Source organism: Lithobates pipiens, unplaced genomic scaffold, assembly GCF_037356315.1.
Source record: "Lithobates pipiens isolate NorthernLeopardFrog02 unplaced genomic scaffold, aLitPip1_a1.2 Scaffold_16, whole genome shotgun sequence".
NCBI classification, from domain to species: domain Eukaryota; kingdom Metazoa; phylum Chordata; class Amphibia; order Anura; family Ranidae; genus Lithobates; species Lithobates pipiens.
This window is the reverse complement of record NW_027507748.1, coordinates 46,464,047-46,486,585: the sequence shown is the minus strand read 5'-3', so window position 1 is coordinate 46,486,585 and position 22,539 is coordinate 46,464,047. Positions and strand designations below refer to the sequence as shown.

At 43.1% G+C, this 22,539-nt stretch overlaps 2 protein-coding genes across 2 annotated transcripts in view; one reads left to right on the top strand and one right to left on the bottom strand.

The window, feature by feature from the left end:
- TMPRSS2 (transmembrane serine protease 2) overlaps positions 1-4,642 on the top strand; it is an 80,677-nt gene extending 76,035 nt beyond the window's left edge. The window contains exon 14 of the mRNA XM_077479845.1: positions 1,497-4,642. Within this exon, the coding sequence (XP_077335971.1) occupies positions 1,497-1,508 (12 nt within the window). The 3' untranslated portion in view covers positions 1,509-4,642. The remainder of the gene's footprint in view (positions 1-1,496) is intronic.
- Positions 4,643-8,768: 4,126 nt separating this feature from the next.
- The window catches only part of LOC143981763 (interferon-induced GTP-binding protein Mx2-like), a 65,099-nt gene continuing 51,328 nt past the window's right edge, over positions 8,769-22,539 (bottom strand). The window contains exons 13-15 of the mRNA XM_077479844.1: positions 22,191-22,267; positions 18,733-18,978; positions 8,769-12,855 (exon numbers count right to left, since the gene is read on the bottom strand). Coding sequence (XP_077335970.1) covers positions 12,625-12,855; positions 18,733-18,978; positions 22,191-22,267 — 554 coding nt within the window. The 3' untranslated portion in view covers positions 8,769-12,624. The remainder of the gene's footprint in view (positions 12,856-18,732; positions 18,979-22,190; positions 22,268-22,539) is intronic.

Sequence of the window (22,539 nt, the reverse complement as noted above, 5' to 3'; positions counted from 1 at the left end):
ACAATTCAGACTGAAACAGAGAATTTTGTTGCACTTATTTGCACAAGTATGTGGAAGCTGTAGCACCCATGTCAAAGCTCCTCTGTATACTGTAGTCCTAACTCTATAGTTTTGAGAGTCTCAAAGTTGGAACACATATAGTAATGGATAGATTAAGGATAGGTTAGCCTGGAAGGAGCCCTATACACCTTAAGGCAGGGATCCTCAAACTACGGCCCTCCAGCTGTTGAGAAACTACACATCCCATGAGGCATTGTAAAACTCTGACATTCACAGACATGACTAGGCATGATGGGAATTGTAGTTCCTGAACAACTGGAGGGTCATAGTTTGAAGACCCATGCCTTAAGGGCACAGGGACACAGTGGAAATCCAGCAAGAGCACAATGGAAGCTGGAGGCATCAAATGTGTCGCCACACCAAATCAGCGGCAATCTTTTTGTATAACTTCTCTGAACACCTACCACAGTGTTTTAGATTGTGGTCCCATTTGTTCTTAATCCAGAATAATAGATGAGGTAAGAGCAGTGAAAAAAAAGTGGTAAAAAATTAAATATAAACCATAGCCCCTTTTTTGAAGAAGTCGGTTTTGACCCTATTCTAGCTAAAACTTTTTAGGAAATATGTCACAAAAGACGTACATTATGTAGGCTGACATTCTAGATCTTCTTTTTAGCTTCCAACCCCAGGCTCAGTTGTCCTAGCTTCATTGCTCTTATCCAGAGCTAGTATGCAGATCAGGAGTTTATAATTTTACTGGTTGCTTGCATTTTTTTTTCTTTTTTTTTTTTTGTGCCAGTCAGCCAGTAAACAACACAAACAGTCAGACAACTAGATCTAAAAAAAAAAAAAAAAAAAAAAAAAAAAAAGTGGCCTAGTTGTCTGTCTTCTGACCTAAAGGATGAGTCGGATTGATTGCTTTTCCTCCTGAAATTTCAGTGAAAATCAGAATATTTATGTAAAATTTTGAGGAAATGTTTTGGAGTCAATGGACAGGGAGAAATGATGGTGGTTTTGTAGTGATTAAGGGTGCCGTAGGCTTCAAATGGCTCCTGAAGGTTACAAGCCTATTCTTACGGCAAAAAATAGCCCAATGTTATTTTATATTTTAAAGCAGAATTACACTAATAATAATCAAATGCACAAAAAAAAAACACTTGCAAATAAAAAATAAAAAAAAACAGTAAATTGAATTAATTTATTCCAAACACCCGTTCACCTTTTTAATAAAAAAAAAAAAGAAAAAGAAAAAAAAAAAGAAGAAAACCTTTAAAAGAGAATTTTTTTTTCTAAGGTAAATTTCACCTAAGCAAGTCGGTGAGTAAAATTAAGATTTCCTGCTTGAGGGATATCCATTTCAATTAAATCAATCTGCTCATTCCTCTATAACAGATGTTCATTAAATAGAAATGCATTTTAAAGAAGCTGTTGCAAGTACTGTATAGAGGCTATGAGAATCAATGTAAGTGTCATTATTTTATTTTTATTTTTTTCAGACCTACAGCTGATGACGTTGGACCACCTGCATCTACTTCCCAGTTAAGTGTAAATTCCATAGTGATGGGAACAAACCAAAAAGAAGAAAGCGCTGCGCACTTTATCATGTGGCCTCTATTTCATGAGCCCTACAGGTGTTCAGAGCAACCGTATGCCTGATATACTATCTGGATTGTACTGTATATTTTATCGGGTGAAAGCCACTATTAATGCTTGCAGAAGACAGGGCGCGCCATGCTGCCATATTGTTGAAAGCAGCCATAGCGCCAACTAGTGGACAATCTGTAAATATTTTATACTTTTTGTTTTTTTAAATTTTGGTGGTGTCATTTACTTATTGTACATATCTGTAAAATACTGTGATATGCAATATCTTTATTTAAGATGTCATTAGAAGCATTAAGTAAAATGTGTTTTAAATCAAATAGCTTCAAAGTAATAGGAGCAAAATGTAATGGCCATGCAGAATTATTGAGAAACCATCAGGATGTTTATTTGTAACTGCTTTAGGATTGTGCAACAAGGGGAAAAAAAAACAGAATTTTTGAAAAATATTTAATTAAGAGATTCAAAGAGTGGAAAGCTTATTTCGTCTCCTATACTGCAAATTAAATACCAATAACCAGACAATGAAACAAGCCTTGCATTTGGGCAGAGAGGATCATAAAAGTCTGAACTGTTGGGGTTTTTAAATGAAAACATTGATTTAAATGTGTTTTTTTTGTATTCTTATTATTTGGGCGTGTGTGTTTTATGCAATGGATAAAACGTGTTCAGAATGAAGGAATATAAAATATCACTCTTGGACAAATATTATAAAAGTGATCATTCTCGTTCAGTTTCTCCTACAATCCCAGGTTAAGCCCACGTTCACACTGAGCTGTGGGAATGAAGCCATAAGAGTTCAGCTGAGATTTCCCTCCCGCATATCAGTTCCGATTTCGGCGGCAATTTCACAGACATCTGTGTAGGTTTCTGCACCGATGTCAGTGGAAATCGCAAACCCGAAATCGTAAAAAGCAGTACAGAAACTACATTTTGAAATCAGTGCAGTGTCGCAAACACAGCGTCTCACCGATTAGGACGTTGCTATTGCTGGCAATAGCCGTCGATTTGACGTCAAATCGCATGTCAAAACTTACCAATGTGAACCAGGGCTAAAGGAAACAAGAATTTTCACATCTTGCACAGACCTGGATCCAATGCTTGAGTTGAAGAGCCAGTCTTATTAAAACAGATATTTTACTTGTAGATGGAGCCTGGTTGGCTGAGTCAGCCCATGGCTCATTATGCCTCTGATATTCAAACAAAGAGCTCTCCCGGCCATCATTTCTGACTCTGTCCCTGTCCACCTGAGACTTTTTGGTGTTCTTATCTACCTATTGTTTGTTCCGGCTCCATAATATAAAATAAAAAAAAATTAATGGTGGTGAGAACTACTCCTAATGGGAGCAGCTTGCCCTGAAACTCCCTTCCGGGACTGTCAAGGGGTATAACTCTCCAGCATCTACTGAAAGCTAAAATATCACTTTTGTATAGACTAGAACAAAAATGTATGTGCCTTTTTAGACGCCATTTCTGCCACCCAGCAGAATGATTAGGGGAAGGTGCAAGTACAGTTCAACTACATGGTCCTGATGCCAAATTGCAGGATGGGGTTTCAAAAATCTGAAGGGATGCAGATATTGGCCACATTTTTTTTGAAGTGAATTACAGCAGTAGTTTGTCTTTAGATTTTGGGTCAACATTTTTAAACAAGGGTTCCATGAAACCCTAGGAATTCCTAAAGAGGTTGCCAGGGGTTCCTTGAGTTCCTGATTGACCTCCCATCTGATGGTGCTTGGATAGTTCTGGGTCCAGTGCCACTTGACAAAGTGCAAGTGGCATGGCACAAATGATCTTTCTAGATGTTACGATGAAAGGCTTAAAGTCTGACCACCACTGTAAGCCCCTGTACACACGGTCGGATCTTGTCCGAAACTGTTGCACACACACGGTCGGACTAAGTTGTTGAAAAATCCGATCATTCAGAACGTGATGACGTAATTTCGTTACGATGGGACTACATTCAGGCTAGTAGCCAATGGCTTTGATGTAGGAATTTGATCTGAGCATGCGTAGCACTTGGTCCGATCAAAATTCTCTACACATGAATGGAAAATTGGGTCCGACAGAATCAGTCCGATGCATACCACACACAGTCGGATTATCCGATAGGACACATTCCGACGGATTCTCCGACCGTGTGTACAAGGGCTAAGGGCGGTATTCTTCTCTGACCACCACTGTAAGGGTGGCATTTTTCTCTGACCACCACTGTAAGGGTGGCATTTTTCTCTGACCACCACTGTAAGGGGCATTCCTACTCCCAGGTGACTTAATTTTAGCAGGGTTCCCTTAGACCTGAAAATTATTTCATGGGTTCCTTTTGGGTAAAAAAAAAAATGTTGAGAAAAGTTTGATAAGGGGATCAGGACCATGCAAGTTCGTACTATAAACTTAATCTACTTCCTTTTTCAACCTTGTTTAATGGAGACAGTAGAGGTCGTCTTTTAAGGGCTCAGTATGCAGTAAATCTCCTTCCATTGTCCCTTTAGAATCTCACAGGAGCTCTTTGGTATATATGTATATAAAGAAATCTTGATATGTCAGGAATTCACACTGTGCGTTTGCACTTTTGTTTACAGTTTGCACTGACCATTTCTTCTTCACCATGAAACTTGACTTAACCTTAATGCACAATGATGGATCTCAATAGCTTTCTAGATTTAAGGAATAATTCCAGTAAAACTTTCAAAGCGAGTGAAGTGAAGTATATATTGGATCTATCTACTCCGCAGAATAATTTTGTATTTTTCTCTCTCTTCTGAAACTTAAAGGCTTGGTCCACCTTTTGGACCATGTTCACATTCCCCAACCCCCCTTCTTTCTCAACTTACTTGAATCACAGGGTGCTTCTCTTTTATAGCCATCTGTTTTTTTTTTCTATGAATCTCCAGCAAAGGGACTCGGCAAAGCATGCCAATATCACCACACTTGTGGTTCATTATTCATTAGGAATGAGCTCATGCCTTGAAACTGTCACACTAATTTTGATTGCAATGCACTGCAGGCCTAAATGCAAAAATGTACTAATTTCCCTTTTTTTTTTTAAACAATTTTTTGTTCTTTGTTGCTCATTTATTAAAGGGTTCCAAAAGGTGCACCGTGTCTTTAAACAGACCTACCACATAGCACAGCCAGCCAGGTGACCTGATATTGTTTTTCAAAAGAGTTAGGCTTGTATCAAAAACTTTCATTTGTTCATAATTTTTTTAAATACATCCCTAACTTCACTTTTTTTTTTTTTTATCATTTGTTACATCTAAGAGCTGCTGATGCCCTGCAGCCGCCTCCTGTCTTTATGTACTCGCTGTAAAGGCTCCATTGCATTTCCCAGGGTGGGATTCTTTATGGGAACGACAATGGAATAGGTCTGTGCAATGTCGGCATGGCCTGCTTGTGTTGTCCATTGAAAGCAGCGTAAGAACCTAAATATGACCTGGTTTACAGGATAAGTTCTCCTTTGGGGACATGTTACACCAGTTTTTAGGATGGAACATGTAAACATGTTCCCACTGCTGCAGCCTCTCCCCGACCCACCATCTCTTGTGCCAGCAAACTAGGGCTCTTCTCCCCGAACTCGCTGTCGCAATAAAAAAAACAAAAAAAAAACAAACGCAGCCGTGCGGGGCTTCGCCCACCCAGGTTCCTCATTCATTGAGATCTGTGAATGGGAGAACTAAAAGTACCAATGGCCTTTGCGGCTATCGGCTTGTAGTTCTTAATGAACTACCAGGCTGCTGTTGAGTGCTCTAGGTAGTTGATTGTTTCTTCCTGTCCGTATGTAACTGGCTGCCCGTATGAATGAGTAGACAGCTTACACTGACAGTCTGCAGGAGCCCTGCATGGCACCAGTGATCTGCGGATTGTGGGTGCAATACATTATAGGCTCCTAGTAAAAAAAAAAATACCTGCAAAAAAAAAATCTTCATTTTTTTTTTTTCAAAGTTGAACTTCTCCTTTAGGCTGGATTCACACCTATGCAGTTTTGGTGCATTTTGCAGATTTGCACTACAGTCCATTTAACATGGTTCCCTATGGAACACGTTCTGTAGTGCAAATCTGCAAAATGCACAGGTGTGAATCCAGCTTCAATCCACTATGCAGCAAAGCTTACTTAAGAGGAAGTAAACCCTGATGAGTTTACTTCCTCTTTCATTCCCTGCAAAGGTAAAGCATAATGGACTACTATGCATCGCATAGTAGTCCATTATGTGTCACTTACCTGACACAGGAGCCAGCGAAGTCACCGCTGTCCCCTGTAGTCCGGAGCATCCATCTTCTCGGTGGGTCTCGCTGCTCTGCCGCTGTCATTCGGCGAAGCCACGATGACGTCACTCCCGCGCATGCGCACGGGAGCCGCCACTCGCGGCATATCGCCGTAGACAGCGGTGCCTGTCTTTGGCAAATATCTCCTAAACAGTGTAGGTTTAGGAGATATTTCTTGGACCTACAGGTAAGCCTTAATCTAGTCTTACCTGTAGATCAAAGTTGGTTGTAAGGGTTTACAACCACTTTAGGCCTCATGTACACTGCTGCTGGTAAACGGACGTTTAGGAGCAGTTGGGCATTTTTTTTCCAGCAGCCCCTGAACTCCCCTCTGTTATCTTATCAGTACATGTACACATGGTCATTTATGGGGTTTTTTTTTTTTGTTTCTAGGCAGTTGAGTTTAGAAGCATTTTTTGGAATGCAAAGAAATGGGTTCAGGACGGATGTTCAGAGGCATTTGAAACGCAAAATGCCTGTCAACGCTGCTAAACGCCGTAACTCGCGTTTAGTTTAGACTTTTTTTCATTTTAACCCAAAAAAAAAACCCCCAAAAAAAAGGCTGCTTTTTAGCTGTCAAGTTAAATCGTTCAGGAGAGGTTAAACAATGTCCCGTGTATGAGAAGTAGTTCAAGGAACAAATTGGGCATCCTGTAGTGCTCATATGATAAGGAATATGCTGATAGGCGGGTACAGCAGAGCGATAAAGCAGTGAGCCTATCAATCTGCTGCTTTTGCTTTCAGGCAGGTGGTGGGACAAGACCAAGTTGTATCGCTTAACTCCGGCTGGGGCTCCTCCGGAAATTGCCAGGGGTTCCTTGAGCTGTGGTGGACAGATTTCCCACATGATGGTCCCTACATACTTCCACTATCAAAGTTACTCTACAATGACCACCAATGTAAGTGGGGTATTTTTTTTTCCCACTGGCCACTAATGGAACAGGGGGCACCTCTCTTACTGACCAACAAAGTAAAGGGAAGGTTTGTTGAGGTAAGGACGCACTTTTATTCTGATCACATATATATAGGGGCACTTTTTTCAATGATCTCCAATGTAAAGAGGCACTAGAATGTTCAATGTTCTGCTTATGTTTTCTTTAAAAATTATAATACTAAATTTCATGATTATTACTGAAAGCAAAGTTGTATGGTGGCTGGGGCGAATGATCTGTGCGTCAAATATTCTGGATACACCACATTCCTTATTCCGTTTATTATTTCTAACTGATTACGCTATTACATCATGAGCTGTAGATATCTCTAACGGGTTCCCTGAGACCCATACATTTCCCCCCCCCCCAAGGGTTCATCCATGGTAAAAAAAATGATATAAAAATTGAGAAAACCGGTTAAGTGAATCAGAGAAAAGTTATCGGGTCCCTCTTCCCTGCCAGATAGAACTGTGCTGTGTGGCAGAGCTGCATACATTTTAGGACTGGATGGACAGACCTATAAATCCATTGACCATTTCATTTGTGTTCGACTTCACCTTTACGTACAACGCTTTGTTGGATGGATGCTGCCCGGTTAATAAATTATATGAAAGTACGATAAAGCACAATATTTTTCTGGTGCCCAAAAAAAAATGTTTATTGTAAAATGATCGTCCTAAAACATTCAACGTTCTGTTAAAAAATGTATATTGTGTAATTGTTACAATAAATGTACATTTTTACAATGGTGTGTGTATTATTTCATGTTTAACTAGTGGGGTAGGAATCCTCAGTGGATGCAGCATTCACCTAGGTCCCCTACATGACCCACAGACTACTGGGCACCATATAGATAGTAGAGTGGCAGCGGGACGCCGGGCACTGGAATGCTCTCTGTGTTGCAACACCCGGCACTGACTGTGTACAACAGACTGTACTGTGCGGCAGAGTATCTCCAGCCACAGTACAAGTAAAGTCTCAGCTTGGGTTGAAAGAGAGAGCAACAAAAGAATGTGGGATCAAGTAAGTGATCAACAATGGGATGGGAGGGGGCAACTTTCACTGCTATGACCACCAATCTTGGGGGGTTATTGTTGCACTTACTGGACACCAATGTTAGGGGTTATTATTGCACTGACACCAATACTGAGGATTCCTATTGTGTCCACTGACACCAATGTTGCAGGTTATTATACTGGCACCAATGATGGGGGTTATTCTTGCATCCACTGACCCAATATTGGGAGTTATTATTGGGGCCACTGACACCAATGTTGGGGGTTATTATTGGGGCCACTGATGCCAATGTTGGGGGTTTTGTTATTGGGTCCACTGACACCGATGCTGGGGAATATTTTGCATCCACTGACACCAATTTAAGCAGTGGTTATTGTGCTCACTGACACCAATGTTGGGGGTTATTATTGCACTTACGGACACCAATGTTGGGAGTTTTTATTGTATCCACTGACACTAATGTAAGCGGTGGTTATTGCTCACACTGACACCAATGCTTGGGGTTATTCTTGCATTCACCGACACATTGTTGGATGTGTTTTATAGCAGAAAGTAAAAAATAGATATTTTTTTAATCAAAATTTTATTTTTTTGTAGCACAAAAAATAAAAACTGCAGAGGCGATCAAATACCACCCAAAAAAAAAGGTCTATTTGTGTGTGGGGGGGAGAAAGGACATCAATTTTATTTGGGTACAGTGTCGCACGACCACACAATTGTCAGTTAAAATAATACAGTGCAGTATCTCAAAAAATGGCCTGGTCATGAAGTGGGGTAAAACCTTCCAGGGCTGAAGTGGTTAAGCTACTTTTACATCATAAGGGTACCCACCAGCAGGTAGATACATTTCCAAGGACAACAGGTAAGGACATCTACCCCTCTCCCCCATGAATTCCCCCCCCCCCCAAAGACAGTGAGTGGTGTGCAGTGTGATTGATGACCAAGGCTCTATTTTCTGTTTTAGTTTGATTTTATTTTCTAAAATATATTAAATGTAACATTAATTGCACATTGAAAATACTTCAAAAGTAGGCATGTGAAAACATATAAAAGTTAGACAGAGCTATAATATAAAACTATAAATGATGTAAATATCAGACCCTAAACTATACTATCTGGAGGGTGAGGGGGTGGAAGTATCCAGTGGCAACAATTCTATACAGACAACAGTGATCCATGCATGGAAGCAGCTCTGCCCATTTAAGGCCCCTTTCATACGAACATTCTGATTGGGTTCGGCTATTTTTCAGGCGCACCAGATCGGAACCTCTATTCTCTATGGAGCAGTGGGTGTAAACAGATGTATCCATTTTATATCCGCCGACATCTGATCTGATCCACTAAAAGCAAACTGATGGAGATCTGTTCCCCATTAGTCTAGCACAGTGTTATAACAACAACATTGGTGTCAATGGGGGGAATTATGCCCCAACAATGGGGCACAATGCCTTCCAATGATGGGACATGATTCTTCCCAGCAAATGGTGTCATCGGGAGGAACTTTGCCCCATGGTAGCACCAACATGGGGGGGCACAGTTCCTCCAAGTGGCCTCAACAATGGTACACAATTCCTCCTAAAGACACAGACGGGGCATAATTCTTCCCAGTAAATGGTGCCAATGATGGGGCACAGTTCCTCCCAATGACACCAACGATAGGACACAATTCCTCTCAGTGACACCACCGACGGGGCATAATTCTTCCCTGTAAATGGTGCCAATGATCAGGCATAGTTCCTTCCAATTACGCCAACGATGGGACACAATTCCTCTCAGTGACACCAACGATGGGGCATGATTCTTCCCACCAAATGACCTCAACCCTGGGGGCACAATTCCTCTTGCTGACACCAAATATGTTGCAATGTTTATTCCCACCGATGCTGAGGTATTTTCTACTTTCAATGACCACAGCTCGGTACCCCTAAAGTCTGAAGGACAGTAAAATGGCCCTTTGAAGGCCAATGGTCTAGTGGATCGGGTCAGTTGTGTGTAAACGGACAGGCGGTTTGTTTACATCCGACCACCCATAGAGGAGAGTGTGGGGATCTGCAGAGAGATCCCATGCAGAGCAAGCGGATCACAGGCGGAGTCGGCTCCGTGTGAAAGGACCCTAATACCGCGTACACATGGTCGGAAATTCAACCAGAAAAAGACCGATGAGAGCTTTTGGTCGGAAAATGCGATCCTGTGTATGCTCCATCGGAATTTTGCTGTCCGAACTTCGGCCAGCAAAAGATTGAGGGCATGTTCTCAATTTTTCGATCGGAAAAAGTTCCTATCCGAATATGCGTTTGTGTGTATGCAATTCCGACGCGCAAAAAATCACACATGCTCAGACTGAACTACAAGATGGAAGCTATTGGCTACTGGTTATTGAACTTCCTTTTTCTAGCCCCGTCGTACGTGCTATACGTCAACGCGTTCTTGGCGGTCGGAATTTGGTGTGACTGTGTGTAGGCAAGACAGCTTGAGAGAAATCCCATCTGAATTCCGTCGGGAAAACCATCAGAGCTTTTTCCAACCAAAATTCCGATCGTGTGTACGCGGCATTAGAACTGTGGGGTCATATATTTCGTAAATATTTTAGGAAAATCTAAATTGAAAAAAAAAAAAAATAAGCAAAGATTGATTGTGTATAAAAAGGGAATACAACCCCACACTTCCTACTAAATAAATAATATATACATCATGAATTGATGCTGAAAAATATGTGCGCTTATGAAACATACACAAAACTGAATAGGCAACATGTCAACCGGCAGCTACAATTTTTAAGTGCTTTGTGGATTTGATACCTTAAAGCGGTAGTAAACCCGCTATTTTTATTTTTTTTTTAACACCTGCAAAGCAAAAGGCATAATGAGCTAGTATGCACCGCATACTAGCTCATTATGAAATACTTACCTTAGAATGAGGCCCCGACATCTGGCACGATCCACGCCGAGGGAGCTGACATGCTCCCTCGGCGTTTCTTCCGGGTATCGCGGCTCCGGCGCTGTAAGTGGCCAGAGCCGCGATATCGTCACTCCCGCCGGCCACTGCCGGATTTTCAGGCCGAGAATCCCCTCGTGCGCATGCGCCGCTGCAGTCAGCGGCGCATACCGAGGGGAATATCTCCTAAACCGTACAGGTTTAGGAGATATTTTTTTTACCTACAGGTAAGCCTTATTATAGGCTTTCCTGTAGGTAAAAGTTACAAAAAAGGGTATACAACCACTTTAATAGCTCCTGCCTGAGCTTAGTTCTGGAGCTCGGAGTGACCTGACCCAGCAGAAAAGTATTAAAAATCTGCTGCAGATTTGACCAGGACCTGGACAATGGGTGGGGGCAGGAGGGACGGCTGCCCGGGGGCACCACAAACATTGGGGGAGGGAGATTTGTGTTGGGAGGGGGAATGTGGCCACAGGAGGTAAGAATTTGTTCTATGGGGGGGAAATATGGGAAGGTGTGCTTAGAGTGATGATTTGGGGGATTTGTATTGAGAGGAGGGATGGGGGGGGGGGGGGAGAGGATTTGTGCTATGGAGGAATTAATGCTAGAAAGGCAATATGGTGGGGGATTTGTGGTAGGAGGGGACTTTTTTGGTAGGGGAATTTGTGCTAGTAGAAATGTTTGGGGCGGCAGAAGGTAATAATTGTTATAGGAGGGGAGATTTGGAGTGGTGTACTTGGAGCAATGATTTTGGCGGGGGGGGGCAGAGGACTTGTGCTAGGAGGGGGAATTGGTGGTATAAAAGGTAATATGGTGGGGGGATTTGTGCTAGGAGGTGAAATTTGGGAGGGGGTGAATTTGTGCTAGGATGGAGGAATGAGGGAGGGGAATTTGTGCTGGGAAGGGGGGGATTAGTGCTTGCAGGGGAAATTTGTAGAGGTGTAGAGGATTTGTACTAGGAAGGGGAATTTCTTTTGGGGGGGGGGGGGGTTGTGCTGGGGGCATATGCGGAATGAGAGGATTAGAGCTGGGGTGGGGAATTCAGCTGGGGGGATGGATTTGTACTGGGAGAAGGGGACATTTATGCTTCGGTTGTAAGCATGCACATTAGTGTTTTATTTTTATTTTTTTTGTTTGGTCAAAAATTTGCAGATCAGAAAAGTGAAAAAAGCTTTTGCAGATAAAAAAATGACTTTGTGAAGCCCTTGGTGCCGGCGGAATGCAAATATGCAGCCTCTCGGTGCCTGGTCCTTGGCACTGAGGGGCCGCATATTGGTGTGAATTGTAGCCCAAACAGCTGTGCCAAGAGCGCATGCAGTGCGCGCTCCCAACACAGTTACCGGCACCTACATGAAAGTTCTCGTTTGCAAGCAGCGACCATGTGACCATCGTGACAGCCAATAACTGCAGTCACGTGCTCTTAAGCCCTGCCTTCCAATGTCATAAATCTCTTAAAGGGCCCGGAGGCACCGGCATGAAAAGGTTCATAGACAGTTTTATGCTCCTTGACCCATTGTCAGTTTTTTGGTCCTGAGCTGCAGCAAGGGACTGGTCAGCTTGTTTGGGGTTTTTACCATTTTTGTTGTGGCTGGAGGAGAATACAGATAAATAACAGCACACACAGCCATCCCTAAAGCTGCACTTTTTTTTTACCACTTTGAACTGGAGATTCCGATTCTTGCAAATGCTCATTCCTTTCTTGAAGGCTAACTGATAAGGCAGCTCCAGAATACAATGTGCGCAGATTTCGGACCATTTGTGAAGCAGGGACATGCTAACAAAACTAAAGTATCTTACATTACATTTAAATAGAATACGGTTTTCCTATTGTGATCATGATCCAAGGTCTTCAGTGGAATAATAAAACCTGGTTTTAGCTGGGGAATCTGGCCAGCTGTAGCTGAGCGGCATGCAGACGTTTAATGCGGTCCTTTAAGGTATTCCTCTCTCTGCTCAAATCCTGCTTCTCCTGTAGCAGCACATCCATGTTCTCTCTATCCTGGAGCAGGTGCAACATTTCCCCCTGAAGCTGTTGGGCAATCTCAAACAGGATATAGTGCTGAATGATCAGAGGGATTTGATTGGCCAGGCGAGCTGTTGCGTTCTAGGAGAGAGAATATTAGTAGAATTAGGATGGATGAGAAAATGGCGCTCAAGAAATAAAAACAAGAATGCCCTGCATATAAGAAAATAATCTAAGGACATTTAACCACTTCAGTCCCAGGCACTTTTACCCCCCTTCCTGGCCAGGCCAATTTTCAGCATTAAGCGCTGTCCGGTTCTGAATAAAATGAGAATCACAATTATTTTGCTTAGAATAAAGATCGCGTTTTGTGTGGCGTAACATCATCTTTTACATTATACAAACAAAAAAGGGGCTAAGTTTACGTTTTTTTTTTTTAATTCATTGACGTGTATTTTTTCCCCAAAAATTGCATTTGAAAGAGTGCTACGCAAATACAGTGTGACATAAAATATTGCAATGACCGCCATTTTATTCTCTAGGATCTTAAAAAAAAAGTGTGTGTATATATATATATATATATATATATATATATATATATATATGTGTGTGTGTGTTTGGGGGTTCTAAGTAACTTTCTAGCAAAAAATACAGATTTTAACTTGTAAGCAACAAGTGTCAAAAAATGTTTAGTCTTTAAGTGGTTAATCTGACCTCATTTACAGACCAAAGTTTTTCCCTTTGATCTCTAAAAGAACTAAAAAGATACTTTGTATCCCTTCTATTCTCTATCTCTCAGTGCTAACCATTTGTCTGCTTTTTTTTAATTTTTTTATTTTTTTGACAGCTCAGCTCTGCACTAGTACATGTCAGCCCTATTTGAATGACAGTTTGCTAACACACTGTGCATCATCAACTATTGCCATTTAAAAAAAAAAAAAAAAATCCTTTGTTAAATCTCAGTGCTGCTGATCTCCTGCAGCCTATGTCCATTCACTTCCTGTCTACATACACTCCAGCAATAGCTGCCCAGCATTTCCCATTGGTGACAACAGTGCACCAAGTCTGTGTGATGTGTGCTGAAATGGCCACTTGTAGTTTGTATCGGAAGCCCATGTGACAACACAGGAAGGGAAATAGGGAAAAAGAGTGGTCACCCTACCAAAGGAAGTTTCTGAACAAGCATCATGGCAGGATCACCATATATTAACCACATCAATACTGGGCACTTTCCCCCCTTTCCTGCCCAGGACAATGTACAGCTTTCAGTGCTGTTGCACTTTGAATGACAATTGCGCAGTCATACAACACTGTACTCAAATTAAATTTGTATCATTTTCTTCCCACAAACAGATTTCTTTTCGTGGTATTTGATCCCCTCTGGGGTTTCTTACTTTTTGCTAAATAAACTAAAAAAATACCAAATTTTTTGAAAAAAAAAAAAAGTTTTTCTTTGTTTCAGTTTTCCTTCACTGACGGGCACTGATGAGGCTGCACTAATGGGCACTGATGAGGGGACACTGATATGTAGAATTACTGGGCACCGATAGTCAGCACAGATATGCACCGACAGGCACTGATGGACACTAATAGGTGGCACTGATGGGCAGCACTGATGATGAGGTACTGATACGTTTTACTGATGGGCCCTGATTGACACTGTGGTGGCTGGTGGGCACTGAGATGTGTTTCTGATGGGACACTGACTGGCAGCTGATGGGCACTGATTGGCATTATTGGTGGCATATCTGATGGGGCTGTGCTGATAATCAATGTGCTGATTGGCTCTCCCTGTCAGTGCGTACCGAGGAAAGACACTTACCGGTGTTCTGCCTAATAGTGTCCGCCTATCAAATGCTGTCCGCTCCGTACTGCGCATGCGCAGTACAGAGCAGACGAGGCTTCGGAAAAACTCCGAAGCTGAACGGCGCCTGCGCCGTGAGTGGAGGGGGTAGCCCCACTATCCAAGCGGACATAGGGTTAAGAATTTTAGAGGGCCCCTCGCGGGCGAGCTTCGCTCGCCACGCTTCGGGCTCGGCCTCGCTCCGCTCGGCTCTTTTTTATTCTAACTCTATGTCCACTTGGATAGTGGGGATAGAACCTGGACTCACGGCGCAGGCGCCGTTCATCCTCGGCAATTTTCGGAATCTGTGTTCCTGTGTACTGCGCATGCGCAGTACGCAGGGGACACCATCTGATGGAGGACACTATTTTACAAGACACCGGCACTTCTTGTTTCATGCGATGATCAGCTGTGATTGGTCACAGCTGATCATTTGGTAAGGAGCCTCCGTCAGAGGCTGCTTACTATGATTTTACGATCATGCGGCTTGTTATCCTGCTGGACATCATATGACGCCCAGTCAGGGTAACTGAACCCTCGCCCGGCCGTCATTCTGCTATAAGCCGGGCGTGAAGTGGTTAAACTAAAGCAGTTTTAAGCAAACATTTATTATATTGCAGCCAACCAATTCTTACAGTGGTGGCTGCATTCAATTTCTTTTTTAGATTTTCTTTTATTTTCACCTGTTGATCTGGCCAGTAAGTCTGTTTTTCAACAGAACAAGATTTCCTGCACATACATAGTAGGTGAGGTTGCAAAAAGACACAAGTCCAACCTATGTGTGTGATTATATGTCAGTATTACATTGTATATCCCTGTATGTTGTGGTCGTTCGGGTGCTTATCTAATAGTTTATTGAAACTATTGATGCCCGCCCCCCGAGACCACCGCCTGTGGAAGGGAATTACACATCCTTGCCACTCTTAAGGCCCATACACACGATCAGACTTTTTGACAAACATACAAATTAGCTGTTTTGGAGCAACATCTGACCATGTGTACGCTCCATCGGACAAACTTTTTTGGTTTTCATCTGACTTTTGTTGGCTGTGCGAACGGACAAACTTTCTGGCAACAAAAGTCCGATGGAGCAAAGTCTGATCGTGTGTACAGAAAACCATAGGACTTTTGTACAAAGTACAAACCGGCATGCTCAGAACCAATGCAAAAGATCAGACAACAATACAGAAGTTGACCAAAGGTGGCGGTAAAGAGCAGAAAAACCACATGATTTGGTGAAAGTTGGCTGAAAAAGTCCTGCTGTGTGTATGCAATACAAGTTCAGGGCCGACGCCCTTTGTACAAAAATCCAAGGGAAAGTTTGTACAAAGTCCTATCGTGTGTATGAGGCTTTACAGTAAAGAACCCTCTATGTAGTTTAAGGTTAAACCTCTTTTCTTCTAATTTTAAGACGTAGCCACGAGTCTTGTTAAACTCCTATTGTGGGGTCACCAGTATGGTATTTTTATATTGAAATCATATCCCCTCTCAAGTGTCTCTTCTCCAGAGAGAATAAGTTCAGTGCTCGCAACCTTTCCTCATAACTAATACCCTCCAGACCCTTTATTAGCTTTGTTGCCCTTCTTTGTACTCGCTCCATTTCCAGTACATCCTTCCTGAGGACTGGTGCCCAGAACTGGACAGCATATTCCAGGTGAGGCCGGACCAGAGTCTTGTAGACCAGGAGAATTATCGTTTTATCTCTGGACTTGATCCCCTTTATAAAACATGGCAATATTCTGTTTGCTTTACTAGGACCCCCAGGTCCTTTTCCATCCTAGATTCCCCCAGATGTTCTCCCCCCAGTGTATAGATTGCATTCATATTTTTGCCACCCAATTGCATTACTTTACATTTTTCTACATTAAACCTCATTTCCCATTAATTTGTTCAGATCTTTTTGAAAGGTTTCCACATCCCGCGGAGAAGTTATTGCCCTGCTTAGCTTAGTATTGTCCGCAAATACAGAGATTGAACTGTTTACCCCATCTTCCAGGTCATTTATGAACAAATTAAATAGGATTGGTTCCAGCACAGAACCGAACCCTGGGGGACCCCACTACACACCCCTGACCATTCCGAGTATTCCCCATTTATCACCACCCTCTGATCTCGCCCTTGTAGCCAGTTTTCAATCCATGTACTCACCTTATGGTCCATGCCAAGGGACCTTACTTTGTACAGTGAACGTTTATGGGGAACAGTGTCAAATGCTTTTGCAAAATCCAGATACACCATGTCTACGGGCCTTCCTTTATCTAGCTGGCAACTCACCTCCTCATAGAAGGTTAGTAGATTGGTTTGGCAAGAAAGATTCTTCATGAATCCATGCCCATTACTGCTAATGATACCGTTCTCATTACTAAAATCTTCTATGTAGTCCCTTATTATCCCCTCCAAGAGCTTGCATACTATTGATGTTAGGCTAACTAGTCTGTAATTCCCAGGGATGTATTTTGGGAACTTTTTAAATATTGTTGCTACATTGGCTTTTCTCCAATCAGCTGGTACCATTCCAGTCAGTAGACTGTCAGTAAAAATTAGGAACAATGGTCTGGCAATTACTTGACTGAGTTCCCAAAGTACCCTCGGGTGCAAGCCATCTGGTCCCGGTGATTTATTAATGTTAGGTTTCCCAAGTTTAATTTTAATTCTGTCCTCTGTTAACCATGGAGGTGCTTCCTGTGATGTGCCATGAGGATAAACACCGCAGTTTTTGGTTAGGAGTGAGGAGAAGAATAAATTCAATACCTTCACCATCTACCCATCCTTTGTAACCAGATGTCCTTCCTCATTCTTTATAGGGCCAATATGGTCTGTCCTCCCGTTTTTACTGTTAACATACTTAAAGAATTTCTTGGGATTTTTTTTTCGCTCTCCTCCGCTATGTGTCTTTCATGTTCTAACTTAGCCATCCTTATTGCACCCTTACATTTCTTGTTGCATTCTTTATAAAGTCTGAATGCTGATGATGACCCCTCAACCTTGTATTTTTTGAAGGCCTTCTCCTTTGCTTTTATATGCATTTTTACATTGGAGTTAAGCCATCCAGGAATTTTGTTCGCTCTTTTAAATTTATTACCCAATGGGATGCATTGGCTAATGCCCTTATTTAATATGCTCTTAAAGCAAACCCATCTCTTCTCCGTGTTCTTTGTTCCTAAGATTTTATCCCAATTTATGCCAAATGTAGCAGTTAATAGTGTAGAGACAAAACATTTGCCACTGACAGGGAGGCTTACAAATGATCAGTTTTCATTTATCTATGAAAAAAACCTTTATCCCCAAAAGAAAAACAAAAGTTGCTGTAGCTGCAATGTGATCTGGAGTTTGGCTTCAGTTTTTTAATGTATCTAAATCTGATAGCTAAACACTCCCCGCCCACCCACACTGACAAGGCCGTTGTCCTATGGTGCCCCCATGTACTCCTTCATCCGGATTGGAGGCACTCCAGTACAGGACTGGTCAGATCAGGTGAAAACAGGGAAAAGAAGCCAAAAAAAGAAAATGAATGCAGTCACCACATCTAATGATTTGTAAGCTGCAATATTTTACATTTTTTGTTTTGGGTTTAATGCCAATTTAACCACTTATGACCAGGCCGTTTTTTGCGATACGTGACTGCGCAGCTTTAACTGACAATTACGCGGTTGTGCGACATTGTACCCAAACAAAATATACGTCCTTTTTTCCCCCACAAATAGAGCTTTCTTTTGGTGGTATTTGAACATCTGTTATTTTTTTGTGTTGCTATAAATAAAAAAAAAGACCGACAATTTAAAAAATTAAAAAAAAAAACAATATTTTTTACTTTATGCTATGAAACACATCCAATCATTTTTTTTTTTTTTTAAATCAAATTTATTCATCAATTTAGGCCAATATGTATTCTTCTACATATTTTGGGTAAAAAAAAAATCCAAAGTAGTGTATATTGATTGGTTTGCACAAAAAAGTTACAGCGTCTACAAACTATGGGATTTTTTAATTTATTTTTTACTAGTAAAAATAGTACTTTTACCAGTAATTAGCATTTTTATTAGTAAAAATGTAGCTGGACTGCGACACTGTGGCAGATAAATCGGACACGGACACGTTTGACACTTTTTTGGGAACCAGTGCCGCCAATATAGTGATCAGTGCTAAGAAAAAGAAAAAAAGAAATGGGGGCTTACCGTGAAGTATGCCTGAATGTGATAGGACATTTCTTCAACTGATAACTGCAACTGGTTGGGTTGTGTTGTCGTACCAAATTTCTTCTTCTCCTTCTCCTTTTCCTCTTCGGCCTCTTCTCGGGCCTCCTTCAGTGATCCACCATAAAGGGTATCCTGACAATAAATGATTTTCTCCATTTTGAACTGAGTCCGAATTGCCTCTTCTGCCTTTTTCTGCTGCTCGCTACAGATATTTTCAAGTTTCCCCTTTAGAAACAGAAAGAGATATTAAAATTTCACAACCTTTTAATATTTTTAAATCTGGTGAGCCTAAAAACCCAACTCCTGTGTCCCTCCACCCTGCTAGGCGGACTAGGGTGCAGCTACAGCAGCTGATCCGCCAATGTTTTCCAACAGGGCCTCCATACACATGTAGGGGGGCCTGGGCTTTCCATGGGGCCCAGGTCCCAACCAACTGGTTGTTTGCTGGGTCCAAATCCCTCCCAGAGTGTCCTGCCCAAATACTCAGTCAGTGTAACTGCTGCCACAGCTGCACCGATCAGCAACAGCGCAGGCTGTGCAGCAATCAGAGCTGTCCCTAAATGTACCGCGGCTGACAGCATCCACCGTCGCCACCGCCCGTTGTTCTCAGCGCTAGGGTTTGGCTGCTAGGATGCATGGACTCATGTCCTAGCAACCATTCACGTGCATGCCCCTCCCCCATGCCCTGGCATTCCAAACCTATCCGTTCCCAATGCACAGCCTTCCAGCTTCCACCTGTCCTGTATCCAAATGCTGCAATGAGAAGGAGCGGATCCTGATGTAAGCTGGGGTCTTCACAATACTCCCTCCTCCCTTTCCACTACCCTGACTATTCTTTTGAATCTCTCCACTCTTCTAACCCCACTCTGATCTTCCCTTCTGGAGACCCTACTCAAAGCGAGTGGGCACTAGGGACCCTGATGTAAGGGGGCTCTGGGGATCCCGATGTACGGGGGGTGACTTTGGCCCAAAGTCTTTGGGGATCCTAATTAAAGGGGGTCCCTGATTTAAGGAGAGGGGACTCTGGGATCCTATTGTAAGGGACAACTCTGGGGTCCCTGAATTAAGGAGGGGGACCCTGATGTAAGGGGATCTTATTGTAAGAGGGGGAACTCTGGGGACCCTGATTTAAGGAGGGAGGACTATGATGTAAGGGGGGGACTTTTCCAATATTCCCATTCTAGAGAAGAAGAAAAGTCGTTCATTTGATTGACTCCCCTCGAGCTGAAACAGCCATATATGGGCAGAAATGTGTCCGTTCTCGGCTGAAACTTTTGGGACACATCACAGGTCCCAGCACAGCTTGGCTCACACATGTGTAGTGGGCAGCCAGCTGTGAAGCCACAAGGAGTCACACACTCTTCCCACAGTTGGCATGGCAGCGATGTGGACCCAAGGACCAGAGAAGGACCGGCCCGGGTGAGGACAGCACTAGATCCCTGGACAGGTAAGTGTCCTTCTATTAGCCTCCTTCCTCCCATGTATACAGAACAGAACCCTTTTTTAGTCTTGGGGGGGGGAGGGGGGGATGGTTGGCTTTAAAAGACAATATTAATTCAATTACTCCACATTCCTGCTGCAGACTTCCTTTCTGATGATTCTAGTAATGAGTGGGAACTGACCCAGCCAGGAATTCCCAACTCCACCCATCTGAAGTCATTAGCAAACACTACAGTTAACACCCCAGCAGGGCTGGATTAAAAGCATTATGAGCCGGGTGCCGAGGATTGTGGCGGGCCTTTTTATGCTGATATGCAGCACTGATGAGCTTCACTGAAGGGCAGCACTGATGAGACTGCATTGACAGGTGGCACTAATGAGCACTGATATACGACTCCGATGGGCTCTGATAGGCAGCACTGATGGGCACAGATAGGCAGCACTGATATATGGCATTGATGGGCTGCACTGATATGTGGCATTGATGGGCTGCACTGATATGTGGCATTGATGGGCTGCACTGATATGTGGCATTGATGGGCAGCACTGATATGTGGCATTGATGGGCAGCACTGATATGTGGCATTGATGGGCTGCACTGATGGGCACTGATAGGCAGCACTGATGAGGCTGCACCTATATGTGGCATTGATGGGCAGCACCAATAGGCAGCACTGATTACCACAGATAGGCGGCACAGATAGGCAGCACTGATGATCTCTGAGAGGTAGCACTGGATGGGCACTGATGAGGCTGCATTGATAAGCCGTACTGATAGGTAGCAATGACGGGAACTGATATGCAGCACTGATGGACATTGATAGGCAACACTGGTGAGGCTGCACCGATATGCAGAACTGATAGGTGGCATTGATGGGCACTCATAGGCAGTACTGATAGGCAGCATTGATGGGCTCTGATAGGTAGCACGGGTGAGGCAGCATTGATAGGTAGCACGGGTGAGGCAGCACTGATAGGTACTGACTGGCAAGAGGCTGTAGTCCCAACCAGACACCTATCAGATGTTAAGTTTGGCTGTAGAAAAATATATCAATATATATCAGTTTTTTATATAATTATCTGCTCAGTGCAATGGTTTTGCACAGAGCTGCCTTGATCCTCCTCTCCTGGGGTCCCTCGCACGCACTCCTGGCCCCTCCAATTACTATGGGGGCACCCATGTGCCGGCTTTGTGTGGCCATAAGACCCATAAAGTGGGGCTTGTCCCTGCCCCCCCCCCAATCCCTCCTCACTGGCTGTGATTGACAGCAGCAGGAGCCAATGGCTCTTGCTGCTGTGTTTGAGCAAATGAGGAGAAAGAGTTGATCGAGATTGGGCTCAGGTAAGTATAAGCCCCTGTACACACGGTCGGAGATTTCGACAACCAAATCCGTCGGATTTTGTCCGAAACTGTTGCATACACACGGTCGGACTAAGTTGTCGAAAAATCCGATCATTCAAAACATGAGGACGTAATTTCGTTACGATGGGACTACGTTCAGGCTAGTAGCCAATAGCTTTGATGTAGGAATTTGATCTGAGCATGCGTGGCACTTGGTCCGATCAAAATTCTCTACACATGATCGGAGTATGTCCGATCGAACCAGTTAGTCGGGAAATATTTCCAACATGTTGGAAAATTGGGTCCGACGGATATTCCGACGGAATCAGTCCGATGCATACCACACACAGTCGGATTATCCGACAACACTGTCCGATAGGACACATTCCGACGGATTCTCCGACCGTGTGTACAAGGGCTAAGGGGGGCTGACTCCTGTTATTCACCTAAACGTGCAGTCATGTGACAATTTAGGGCTCTTCGTTTGTCCACATCACTGCCTACATGACTTGGGCACATCCTATTGGCTGTCCAGCGCTGAGGTCCTCTCCGGGTTCAGAATAGAGTCTTCAGACAATGGCATCAGTGTGACGAGACGGACAAACAAGGATACATTATGTAAAATAGTCATTCATGGTTTGGCGATCGGCCTTACCTTGGCACTTCTGTAGAGATTCTGATACTGCAAGAAGTTCTTTAAGGCGATTCTATTGAAGGACGTTCGGACGAGCTCTAGGGCAATCAATACATTCCAAATTTAGCATTTGTTTTTTAAAACTGGACTCGAAGCAAACAGCTAAAGACACAGCCAAAATGCATACAATGTGTGTGATTTGTGTCCTGTCATCTCTTGCCCGGCAGAGCAGCTAAGTTCTTTTCTCCACCGCAGCAAAGCAACACTATTCAGTCACCAGCCAGGGGAGCCCTGGGGTGGAGGCAAAAGGGAGAAGGTCATCCCCAGGACCAGCAATAATTAAAGAGGATTTCCAGGAATTCAGCTCCTT